This window comes from Thermobia domestica, chromosome 13 (assembly GCF_964235325.1).
Source record: "Thermobia domestica chromosome 13, izTheDome1.hap1.1, whole genome shotgun sequence".
NCBI lineage: Eukaryota > Metazoa > Arthropoda > Insecta > Zygentoma > Lepismatidae > Thermobia > Thermobia domestica.
The window spans coordinates 157657198-157670602 of NC_137466.1; the positions used below are offsets into that span (position 1 = coordinate 157657198).

The window sequence follows — 13405 nt, forward strand, 5'->3', positions numbered from 1 at the left end:
GAACAAGATTCTCCCTAGAAATGAGAAGTCTCCTTCATGAATAGGAAAGAACGTAAATATGTTTTAAACCAATCGAAACACCGTTGATACACGAAGGCTACGCTCTCCACCTTTTACTTTTTGCAACAACCTAAAATAAGACAATTTTTTGAAAACAGGCAAGTTAATACCTACAAAATGCTGTCAAATGAACTATTAGATAATTTAAAGACCTTTTATATATAGCGAAAAAAAAATGTTAAACAAGTACGTCGCCATAAACTTAGGGTTAGACCACTATACCACCTGAGCTATTCAGGAGAGACAGGTATCGTAGTTAAATCATATAACAGACTTGACGACAAAAAACTTGAGAAACAACTCAATGACATATCAAGTAAACAATTTATACAACTAAACTTTTATAATATCGATAACGGAAATATTAACGTTGTTTCAGATCAACATCTATTGTATATTTTCAATTGGAATTTATATCTGTAATATTTCACCACCCTTCATTTAAACATTCTCCGCCTTATGCAGAATCGTTTTGACGATATGATTAACGTCATACTAAAAACCTGACTACTGCAGGGAACATATGTTAGTCGAACTCTTTAGCATGCCACTAATCACGCATCGAAACGACTCTGCATAAGGCCCTCTAAATTTTTGTGTTCTGTATTATCACTCTCTTAATTTTACTGCTTAAACTATAGTATAGGTACACAACTCCACATTAAATACTGTAGTGAATAACTAAAATATTTTCTGTTACTTTTATGTGTGAATTTGTAAATGAAGTTATTCAAGATTTTCTACTATACGAGGGAGGTTCAATAATTATTGCCCCCGGCATATTTAAAATACTTGACCTGGGATGGCTGCTGGGGGATGTTGTAGCCTAATGTCTTAGATGCCTATATGCTAAATTTCAGAACCATAGCTGCTATATTATCCTTTTTTTTTTTTTGTCGTTTCAGGTGTGAGAGGTGGCACCTAGCTTGAAAAATGGAGAAAACCGAACAGCGAGCTGTCATCAAGTACCTCCAGAAAAAGGGGTTAAGCCCAAAGGAGATTCATGAGGACATGATCAGTGTGTTGGGCGATGGGGCTCCTTTCTACCAGGTGGTAAAGAACTGGTGCCGCTACTTCCGTTGCGGCAGGGAAAGCTGTCAACAGGCCCCTGGTGCTGGTCCTCCAACAACAGCATGCACCCTAGAAAACATTGATGCTGTGCATGATACGATTATAGCAGACACACGGTGCAACAGTTAGCAGACATCATGCACATCTCTGTAGGCTTAGTGGAAACCACTGTGCTTGAACACTTGGAATTCAGAAAGGTGTCAGCGCGATGGGTACCCAAAATGTTATCTCGTGAAAATCAGAAAGACAGAGTTCGATGTTCAAGGGCTGGTTTGGAGGTTAAGAGGGCAGACCTGAAACAGTTCTGTGATAGATTTGTGACAGTGGATGAGACGTGGCTCTACCACTATGATCCGAGTCCAAACGACAGAGCATGGAGTGGGGGCACAGCAGTTCGCCTCCCCTACGCAAGTTCAAGGTGCAAGCATCAGCACGCAAGGTTATGGCCACATTTTTTTGGAATGCGAAGGGTGTGTCCCTTATTGACTACCTGGAGGTTGGACACACTATTACGAGGGCCTATTATGCAGCCCTAAGTTACGCGAAGCAATCAAGGAAAAACGGTGCGGGATTTTGCAGCGAACAGTGCTGTTCCACCAAGATAATGCTCCGGCCCACAAAAGCCATCTTACTGGTGCCGCAATCCATGCTCCTGGTTTTGATGGGTTCGAACATCCTCCCTACTCACCCGACCTCGCCCCTAGTGAATTTTATTTGTTCCCAAAGTTGACGAAGCACCTCAAGGGGAAGAAGTTTCACTTAAATGCAGCTGTTATTGAAGCTGTGGAGGAATGGCTCACGGCTCAGCCAGAGACTTTCTTTGAAGCTGACATAGTGGCTTTACAGCATATGTAGAAGTGCATTACTATGAAAGTAGACATTTTAGAAAAATAATACTCCTTATAGGTCAGGGACAATAATTATTGAACTACCCTCGTACTCTATCAGCCTGGAAACAGTGTAGCAACACCTCTTAATTGTTCAATTATTTCAAACTACTTTTTTCTTCCTTCCAGATGAATATAATTAAGGTGGTGTTACAGTATATACGAAACAGAGATTTCAGACGTGTTTAATGCTTTCATTAATAAGACTGAACCTGAATCCAACAAAACTACGAAAAAGTGACATTCATTAAGCGCAAAAATTAATCCAAGAATTAGTACGAGAAAATATACAAAGAGAAATAGAAATAAACAGAACATACGTGACAGTACCAAGAAAAGATAGACTGATTTAATACAGAGTTTATTAAATGCTATTTAACAAACTCAGAATGTTTTTAGTAAAAATATTGCTGGTGAAACTACCAGTAAAGTACTAAACCTGGTACTTACGCGATGGAGATCTAAGCAAATTAATTTATAAACAAACAGTTCAGGAAGTGGAATGTAATTGTAAATTATATTTACTGATTTAGCAATACTTGTAAAAAGTTAGGAAGAAGGTAGGGTGGCAGCTTTATAGTTAATACAAGAATTATGAAATAAATCATACAAGAATTAAAGACTCTACTTCTCGTTTGAGATCAGAATTCATTGTATCTGCCAATATAGAGTATTGGCAAGCTTCAGGGTAATACTTTGCAGAAGTAATCAACTGTACTCCCTTGTCTTGTAGCTAGCTCTCCCCGACTTATGAGTCACTATCAGTGATCCAACCATCCTAATACAGAATAGGGGAAGAGAAAAGCGTGTTTCATTGAACGAATCAATAGCTTTTGTATTGTTAAACTGAATCTTCCAGCTCATGCCTCGTTCAAAACAAGGAAAGTGTTAGCTATGCATATGAGCCATAGTGAAACGCACGCTACACAAATCAACATGCACTACACACCATCATTCTACTTGCATCCTGTGCCACCTACTGGCAGAATATCTAAACACAATTGTCGCTAACGCTACACGCTGACATCTGTCGTATACTTTACGAACTACTTATATCTTCAGCATTTGACAATGGATGATGATACGTACAAGGAAAGTAAAATAGCACACATGTTTGCTCTTGCTATAGAAACTTTACACGATCACTGTTTCAAGGCACCGAATCGTTCAAGTACTAATTTTAAAATATATGTATCAAAAAGTAAACGCTGGTCTTCCAGCAAGAATTACGGTCCCCAGATAACTTGGATAAAGCGTGGGTAGCACATAAGCTTCCAGCTTTCTGAACTTGAGCCACTGTTTATTGCTTTGCCCTAATATACTTGTGCTCCTACTGGGAAAAGATTGTTCCAGAAAATTAGGCCTATATTTAAACAAAAACACCTGAGAACGGTTAGTTTTATTGGAATATTGAAATTTTTAGAATTAGAGAGTGGCTACTACTCATTTCCAAACAATGTGTATGTTAGGAAAGGCAAATTTTAGATTTTTTTTTTTCGTTTCTTGACGAATGGGAAGATGATGTCCCTCCCCCTCCATCTAACCCTCTACTACTAAAGCAACCTACATTTGGTTTCGTATTTTCCTTAAATGAAAACCGGAATCCTATTTATTTTGTATTTCAAGATATTCGTACAACCACGTCAGGGCTGTGCCCAAATGAAATCCAAGGGGTCATGTTCAAATAACGTTTAAGGAAGAAGAAAAGTGGTCACATAGCTCGAAAATGCCACAAAGGTGATATAACATTGATGAACACACCTGAATTAGTATCTCAATGACTAACAATGCAACTTCCTACAAAAAAAAAAAAAAAAAAAAAAATAGGAACAAGAGGTTCCATTTATTTGGCTTCATTCCAGACGTCTCATATAGCTTCCCTACTGAACAGGACGTTAAACTCCAAATCAACTCAACTATGTACGCTTGTGGTGGACAACGTTGTGTCTGTGGGTTTCTACATGGATGTACCGTTTCCTCCTCTTCTTGTTCACCTCAACCATAGGTTGGTGGAGAACATGGAAATTTTAAAACTTTTCTTATCCTTGGGAAAGCTGTTTTATGCTTTGATAAGGTCTCCTCTTCGTAAGTGCATCTAGATATTCTATCCTTGATCTTCCTCTTCCTGGTTTTCCTTCTATCAGCACGGTGATCTAATCGGAGTGCCGAATAAAATGACCAAGCATGATGTTTCTTGTCTTTCCTATTATCTTCATGATCTGTCGTTCTTCATTAGCTTCCTTTAGTACGTCTTCATTCTTTTTCCTTTCGATCCATGATATGCGCAGCGTTCTGCGCTAACACCACATTTCAAATGTTCCGGCTTGGATATTTCAGCTTTTCAATTTCCTCTTAACATTCTCATTCCGCCAAGTTTTTTTTTTTTTTTTTTTTTTTGTAATAATTCACTTGCGTTTATCATACATCTCCTTTAGACCAAAAGTCATGCCGCAGGGCATTCAAATATATTTTATTTCTATCGAAAATATAAATCAACTAGGTTTACAATTTTGCGAACAGCTAAAAGCAAATTCACTGTTTATTATTAAATTACTTCTGCCATTACTGATAGCAACTTCTTGCCACAAAAAAACGGCTATTATGCACTATGGACCTTAGCTTGACATAAAATTCCGGAAGTCAAACCGTGATGACCGGTAGACAACCACTGAAACAGTCCGGTAGTAGTTTCTGAAACACTGAGGCTAAATATATCATCCCGTCAGGATATTGTCATATTAGCAAAAACTAGAGTATGCATTCTTTGCTTTATAGTCCAAAGTTAAATGGAAAATTTTTTAAATATATAAAATTCTGGCTCGAAAAACGAACTGATGGGAGTTCTATTTCATTAGAGTTCAGGAAATCTCTATCCTCAGTCCAGTGATTTTTTAAAAAAAAAAAAAAAATCTACCATCTTCGTCCATTATATTGAATTTACGCACATGAACCGATGAACGTATTCTGTATCTCATAAACAATCATATTAGTTTCATCCCTTCAATAATAATAACTACCCAAATCCTACTTTTCAGAGTGGAGTTTCCTAAGTGAATGATGTGTATGTATTCTTCGTTGTTAACTACAATAAAACCTGCCTTAGCGCACAACTCATAATACGGACTTCTTTCTTTAGACCCAACAAAACTATATGCATTACTATAAGACAGAAACCTCCCTTTTAAGGATACGAATAGTCTTTCTCCTCTAACGCGTTAGTAATCTCTTTACAACAGACGGGAAATTATTCTGTTTGCTTAATTAGTACAAAAAAACTTTTACAATTTGAAAATAAATCTTCGAAACAGTGCAACAGACAACATTTCTTGTCTACAAAACGTCTTTGTCATTAGTTAGTGAATTGGTGAACCACCACAAGAAATTGAACTTGAAATTCTTAATTTTTCTTTTCATCTACCCACAATAATCCTGTAACATCTTGAATGGGTGGTAGAAGCTAGTGGTGGGCATGAGAACTGATGTAGCAAAAATCATCCATATATCAAATTTCGCGCATATCCCTGTATAACGGTTAAAGAACGAGTGTCATACTGAATGGGTTTCCCCACTCCCGTTGATGGAATCTCCAAAACATAATGTTAAACATTTAAATGTTGTAAAAAAAATACGTTCACATATAATACAATTCACTAGGTTTACAACTTCAGCGAATGTTAAAATAATACATGTCTAATATGCGAATGCCTCTAATACAATATAAAATAGAATAAGCAGTCTTGGACAGATGACAAGGGGTAGTCCTCCAGCTTGAGGGTTTGCTGTGAGGTTAACATCCTTATACTATGAAAAAGATATTTGTTAAGAAACATTCACAGAAGCCTAGGACGAGGACTAATAACCTGGCACGACCCCAGCAAAGTAAAATTAACATGAGATTTGGAACATGGAATATAAGAAGTCTTTATACGCTAGGCGCGTTAAAATCCGTAACAAGGGAGAGAAATATAGGATGGACCTAGTAGGAGTTCCGGAAGTTAAATGGAAAGGGAAAAAAAAAACATCACACAGAGACAAGATTTTGCGTTCACAAACGAATATCAGCAATTAAATAAATTGCATGGAATATATAGTCTAAAAGAAATATGACATATGGGTTAACTGTACCAGAGTATTTAAACTACTGGGAAGGATCGAGTAGAAATTTGCCTTTATAAAGAAATTATGTATTTATTATGGGGTTGCAGGGAAAGATAGTTCCGCATAGTATTCTTAGGGACATGATTGGCTCTCCACGACTGCTTTTACTAGGGATGGGTCAAACCAGTTTATAATACTGGACATTGATGTCTAGAAAAACGAAAATAGACATTTCGATTTTCTCCAAAAACTAGTTTGATAGAAAATCGGTTTTTGATAGAAAGCCTGTTTTTCAAAAATAAATAAATAAAATAAAATAATTAAAAACTAGTTTCGGTTTCCCAATGCTGAAAAACCGGTTTTCATGTCCACCACTAGCTTCTACCCATTCAAGATGTTACAGGACTTATTGAAGCAAACTATTGTCGACAGATGGACAGAAAAATTAAGATTTTCAAATTCAATTTCTAGTGGTGGTTCACCAATTTACTAATGACAAACGTTTTGTAGACAAGAAATTTTCTGTCTTGCACGGTTTCGAAGATTTATTTTCAAATTGTAAAAGTTTTTTTTTCTTCTAAAAATTAAGCACAAACTGAGAATAATTTCCCGTCTGTTATGAAGAGATTACTAACGCGTTATGGGAGAAAGACTATTCGTATCCTTAAAAGGGAGGTTTCTGCCTTATAGTAATTCCTACATATAGTTTTGTTGGGTCTAAAGAAAGAAGTCCGTATTATGAGGTGTGCGTTAAGACAGGTTTTACTGTAACTAAATTTAACCTAATCCAATCCCTTTAAGGTGTAATTTCCCCACATTCGTGCAAGTGAATGAAAATATTTGAGGCGTTCATAGTAGTAAGGATAAACTCAAAAACCGATTACTTCCTCAAAATGCAGTCTGAATGGTCAAAATAATAGTCAATTTATTGTGAGAATGTATTTTCTCAGGGAAAAAGGAACGATTTCCCTATAGGCATAACTGGCTGCCACAGAATACTTTGTTACAAGGATGAGTCATAAGTTTTGCAGTATTTCCACAACCCAAACACGAGGCTTAAATGCAAGGTGAAACTGGCTCAAGACGTTGTGTGGCGAACTGACTATTTAACACGGAGGCAGCCATTCCATCAGTGGAAATAACAATGAGTGCTTAACAACGTCTGGTACGTTAATTGTTATTGTATGAGTTCGAACTCGGACATAACGCTGCAGCAGCAACCCAAATATAGTCATACAAAATGAGAAGGTGCAGTGAACTATAAACAGCAACTTGCTGGTTTCAGAAATTTCGTGTAGATTGTAAATTCAAGGTCTGGCCAGTAAACCAATTCTGAAGTGATACAATCTGCCATTCAGGAAAATCCATCCACCAGCACACGACGATTGTCAAACCACCTTGGCATGTCCTACTCCATTATAGTGCGTCACCTTGTTTCTGCCACATTAGTTGACCCTAGCTCAGAACCAGAGAGTGAATGTGCCCCAACAACTGCTACCGTACTGGCCAATGACAATAGTGTATTGACAGCATTTAGATTTCAATGAAAGCTGGCGAAGCTTCTGTTGAATTATATGCATCTATCTACTTATCTATCTATAAAGCTTCAAAAATCCACTCGCCAGTAGCGAGTAAAGTCCGATCAATCAAAAACGTGTTTTATTCCATGTCACTCTTTTTTTATAATTTTGTAAGACATATGCCAATAAACAAAATAAAAAAAATGTATCGATATGTTTACTGTGTCGCAAAGTGACTTTTGTTCATTTGTATAAACACTAACTGGAAAATGATCTGGCTAGTAGATTTTTTTGGCTGTCGAGTATCTGCAAGCAATATTTTTCAAACCATCTATATACGGGCTATACCCCCCCCCCCCCCGCCCTTGACGCTCAGGTATACACTGGATAAAATGGGCTTCAATCTTACTTTACACTGGATAAAGCTGCAAACTATGATTTAACCTCTTACTGAATCTATCGGCACTAAGGAAAAAACTTTTCATAAGCACCATATCAAGTTTCGGAAATTTGGAAAATGAGTGGACTGCTACAATTTGATGTAAATGACACTTTGAAGCTCACTATGTCTTGTATAGATGATACGACTTTTGTTTCTAATAATCTTTTTAACTCATGGCACAAAATTATATGAACATACACTTATTAAATATATTTCACAAACCGAAAACAATAGTGATAATGTGGAAATCGAAATTTTCAACTGACTTGAAGTATAAATTAGAACTTTCCGTTAACCAGGGATAAGTACCATTATGTTACCGCGGTAGAGAGGTTTCGTTTCATGTAGGCTGATTTAGTTTCTCTTGGAAATTCAACGAACTTTTTTTTTCTTTTCTTTTTTACAGCGTTTCTATCATCTTATTTCTCCGCCTAGTTTTCAGTATTTCAAATCTTGAAACTTAAATTTTCCAGTTTACTAAGTAGAGCTCTGAAATTGTGCACAAATGCATAAAACCTGCTAACACAGTATTTTCATATAATTTTCGGGGATTTGACGTGGACATACAATGTGGGTGTTTTTTTCCCCTCGGTTCCTTCCGTTTCTTTCCAGGCTCTTTATTCCACACATTATCACCATCTCCTTTTTAGCCCCGGAACATTATCGTAGGACGTTAAACATAAATAATATTTTTGGAGGGGTAAAATGAAATGGGACTAACACAAAGCATTAGGCGAAAGCGAACCACGTTCCTCAAATCCATGTGGCTCTGTGTAGCGTAGTCGATAACGCTCTCGCTTTGGTTGAAAATACTTTTCAGGACAACCATCCACGCATTCATCTTAACTGTGATTTCCCTGGGTTTTCCTAATTCACACCAGGCAAATGCCGAGATGGTACTAACATATTGGTCCCAGGCTGCTTCCTTTCTTCCCAATTCCCCGGGTAGTGTAATCGCCGAGGGACGTCATCCCTCCCTCATACATGACGGGATAACATGGTCATAGCCTCCGAATGCTCAGAAATCAAATTCCTAATCCTAATTCATTAATATTCATAAAAACTTCAATCCTCAAGAGGAAGAGTGCGCAATATTAGGCGTTCCGGGCAGGGGCAGATTAAGGCTTTTGGGGCCCTGTAGCCGACTACTTCAAGGGAGCCCGTTACGAATAATTCCAGAGTACAAATTTTCTTTGCTGCCTTCCACGGCCTCATAGGCTTATCGAACACCGAGAACGATGCCGTAATATTTTAATGTACTCTAAGTTTATAACAATTCGTTTAATTATATTCATTATTAACAGTTAAATGCTCATATACTGCACAGTAACACACAAATGCCAAATACAAGCCAAATGGTTAACAGTCCCTGTAAAAACAATACTAACGTAAAAGCAGAAAAATCATATACAAATAGATAAAGCTGTACAAGGCTAAATTGTTAGAAAAGTTTTCTTCCTATATTTTTGTTCTTCAAAGGATTCTATTATGTCATTAAACACATCGAAACGACAAGAAATATTTTAAAGGAATTGTCACAACTAACTAATAATTTTGTTTGTAATAACGGCCTAAAATAGCTCACTCCCTCACAAAATTAGTTTCATGAAGACGCTGGTAGAAGAAGACAACTCCAGCTATACCGCGAGCGGAAAAAAATATTATCATATTAGCATGGGTCTGAAGCCTATAATACACCCCCAAAGTTGATTTTCTATATTTAATATTAAAGTGAGGGATTTTTGGAGGCCCCCTGAGGCTGGGGGCCCCGGAGCCTGGGCTTCATTGGCTCCGCCCTTAATCTGCTCCTGGTTTAGGGTAGTAAAGGCGAACGCAACAAAATTTACGTGCAATCTGAACGTTCGCAAATTACATAGGAGGTGTTCGAGTAGCAGTGCTAAAACTACTCTCTGGTAGTCAGTTCTCGTGTTTGTACAGATTATGGAAATATTTTGTTTTTCCAATAAAAAAAAAAAAAAGTTTTAAAATACTATAACTTTTCATCATTTTCGCCATTCAGACTGCATTTTCAAGAAATGAAGTTTTGCCTAGTTCGCCCTTATTAGCTCGGAACTCCTCATATTATATTATATTATATTATATTATATATATATATATATATATATATATATATATATATATATATATATATATATATAATTATTAGCGCATTTTATTATTTAAAATTACGTGTAAGCAGAAGTTTCCTTCAGGAGGGTATTCCGAAAAGTTATATTCCTGGGAATGAAATGAAAAAAAAAAGAAAGAAAAAGAAACGGCAATAAGTGTATCGTTTTTTAGTTTCACTCCTTTACGGTTTAAAAAAGAAAGAAAAAACTCTTTCTGAAGAAAGGAAGAAACAGCACTTGAGTACAGGTTCCGTTAAAAAACGCTTTTCCTGTTTCATTTTAGCTATTAATATCATACGAAAATGATCGTTAACGGGTAATAAGATTCTTTATTAGTGGGTATGGCATGATTCTGGCAGGGAATAGCAACACTGTCCTTCAGAATTACTTCTATGGACCACTTTCCTTTTTCCTCTCACTGCTACAACCAATGTAGACAAATATGTATTCTTGCTCTTTCATTGAAAGATAAATTATTTAATATATATACACACACAATGTTTTAACTAACTTACCGCATAACCTTGAGAACTGCTTCATGAATTGGCGATAATTACCTAAAAAACAGAAAAGATTTTGTTTAATTTGACGTTCGTACAATTTCTATTATGATAATAACCACTATATTTTTAACTTAAGTACGTATATTTCACGTCTTACCTAGTGGAAAAACACATGGTGAACAACCGTACCGACTGTCCTTTCAATTCTACTCCGAAAATAACGCTTAATTTTCCTTTTTTTTTTTTTTTTTTTTTTTAACTGTAAATGGGAACATACAGCGCAAATTTCTCGAACTTACTTTTTTCTTTGTCGTAAACTCAATTTGACTTTAAATAGTGCTGATTAGCAAGTTTAGAGAAAGGTTTGTTCAAAGTGTGAAGTTTCTTCTCAATACTGATGATTATAGTTGGATTTTTATACCCTTGCGTCTTTACCGAAAATCGAATTCGGGTATTCTATGTCAAAGGCGAGAATGCCAATCATTCAGCCAGGCATGCAATCAGAGAACGATTTAGACTATCCTCAGAATCGCTATTTAAATAAGTAAACTACACAAAGTGTTCCCACTTTCTATGAATTTCCATTCATAAGAAAAACATATCAGGCTCTGCATTCTGACGGAATGAGTACACTTCATTCGACGCTCCGAAATATTTCCCGATTGTTCTTCGAATATGGATGGGCACACTATTGTTTAATGGCATATGATTCAACAAAACACAGGACCTACATCACGCGAGAGTATGTTAAGACTGTATGCCCTCCACCCAGAAATAGATCATAATTGAAGATTCGCTGTAGAAAACAATGTAAGTGCCAAAGACAATAGTTACTGCAACAGTAGCAACAAAAGATAGTAAATTGTGACCAAGCGTCACAAAATAGAAAATACTATTGCTTAGAAATACAACCAAGCATATAACGAAGTATGAAAATCTAACTAAGGCATAAAAGTATTTTTAAAAAATAAAATAAGTGAAACTATTTCAAGGTGGCACTTAACATTGTTTCCTACAGCGAGTCTTTAATTACAGGGCTCATAGTGGTTCGGTCTCTTGTAAATAGTTGGAAAGTGACCAAAAGCACACGAAAATGTAACCAAAAACTCATCATACCCCTTTTTTCCTTTGTCAATTTCTCCACTTCTCCGTTTGTTGTTTTGTTTCATCCTGTCTTCTTTACTTCTTTTTGAGCTTCCTCCTTTCTTAGGTTTTCTAAGTATGCTTTGTAGTTACAGTAAACAGACTCAGCGGATGTAAGAATCTTCTGATTTGGCGTAGATCATCAACTATAGTCTCCTTCGCTTCCTCCCTCCGTTTCCTGCCACTCTACCCTTTAGCACGTCCCTCATGATGCAGTTCTTCTCATCCAACGTCCAACTAGTTTCTCTTCCTCTTTTCAATTAAATCTGAGATTGTAATTTTCATCTCTACCATTTCTAACACACACACATTTGTTTTCCACTCGACCCGGCTAATCCTCTCCAAGAGTTAATACAAGTATCTGAGGTTTGAAAGGAGACATCTGTTTTCTGGTATAGTGCATTAAGGAAGGGGCTTAGGAGAGCTGTAGCCCTGAGCTACTCTGATCAAAATCCCAATTGACATCTAAAAAGAATCATAAGATACAATCATCATAAAATAAGACCAAAAATATGTAACATATTCCTTTAATTTTCCTACTGTACTTTCACAGAATAGTATTAGGCAAAGTCAGCAGGGACCACATTTTTTTTTTTTTTTTTTTTTTAGCCCCGTGCCTCCAGATGGGTTAATCTGGTCCTGGTCTTGATTCAATCAAAGTTACGTATTTTTATGAATAGCATCCATGGTGCCCACGGAGTTTCCTCGAAGTCTGTCCAACATTATCATTCTATTACTTATTTTAATAATCATTTACTTGAAATTGCTATCCTTCCATATAACTTACCGGGCACAATTGTATTGCATCAAACAAATGATTTCATTATATTTTGAAATTCGGAAGCTTATAGTAGAACTAGAGCCTGCACAACCTTTTTAAAAGGTATTACGCAAAGCCCACTATGACAGTTTTTGCAACAGGACATTTTTCTGTCAAAAATATCTCCAATTAATTCATGTTTTGTAGGAATCAAAACACTTCTAATACACTGTTGTTCCGAGGCCACTAAAAAATCATTCAAGGTCGACGTGTCCCGGTTCCTGTTCTCCATACCTTTCACTGCCTCGATCGTTTTCTCTCGCCACGCCGTCACCCGTGCACAACAAGCTCCTCTCACCTTTAGCAATCTGTTCTGTAAGTGCTTATTACACAACCACGCTAATACAGCGAAACCCAGTTTTTTCTTCATATATAAAGTAAGTAAACAGCAACAAGCAATAATTCCCTTCAAAAGCAAGTAAGGCACAGAGAAAATGTAATGATTGACATCATTTTACATACGAAAGAGAAAATCGTACGTTCGAAGAAAAAAAATGCCTCTACACTACAGAAAACACTGCAAGAACGAAGCTATACATAAAGCTATCGCTACTCGCTCACTACTGTTATGCTATACGAAATAAAATGTTATAGCAAAGGAAAATGCAGTTATAAACTACAGTGGCTACTTAAAAGAATATCAAACATTGTTATTGTCATCTACAGACATTTCTTATCATTCTAGACCGTATAACCAAACCAGATTTTCTTTTTAACCGAGAAAATTGAGGT

At 36.5% G+C, this 13405-nt stretch overlaps 1 protein-coding gene across 2 annotated transcripts in view; it reads right to left on the reverse strand.

Annotated features, from left to right (window-relative positions):
• Positions 1-13405, reverse strand: part of gus (splA/ryanodine receptor domain and SOCS box containing gustavus) — a 161014-nt gene that overhangs the window by 73803 nt on the left and 73806 nt on the right. The window contains exon 1 of one of the 2 annotated variants that reach the window (XM_081736733.1): positions 10723-10764. The exons of the other annotated variant lie outside the window; for it this stretch is intronic. Within the exon in view, the coding sequence (XP_081592859.1) occupies positions 10723-10727 (5 nt within the window). The 5' untranslated portion in view covers positions 10728-10764. Of the gene's footprint in view, positions 1-10722; positions 10765-13405 lie in introns of those variants that run through there. 2 annotated transcript variants of the gene reach the window in all.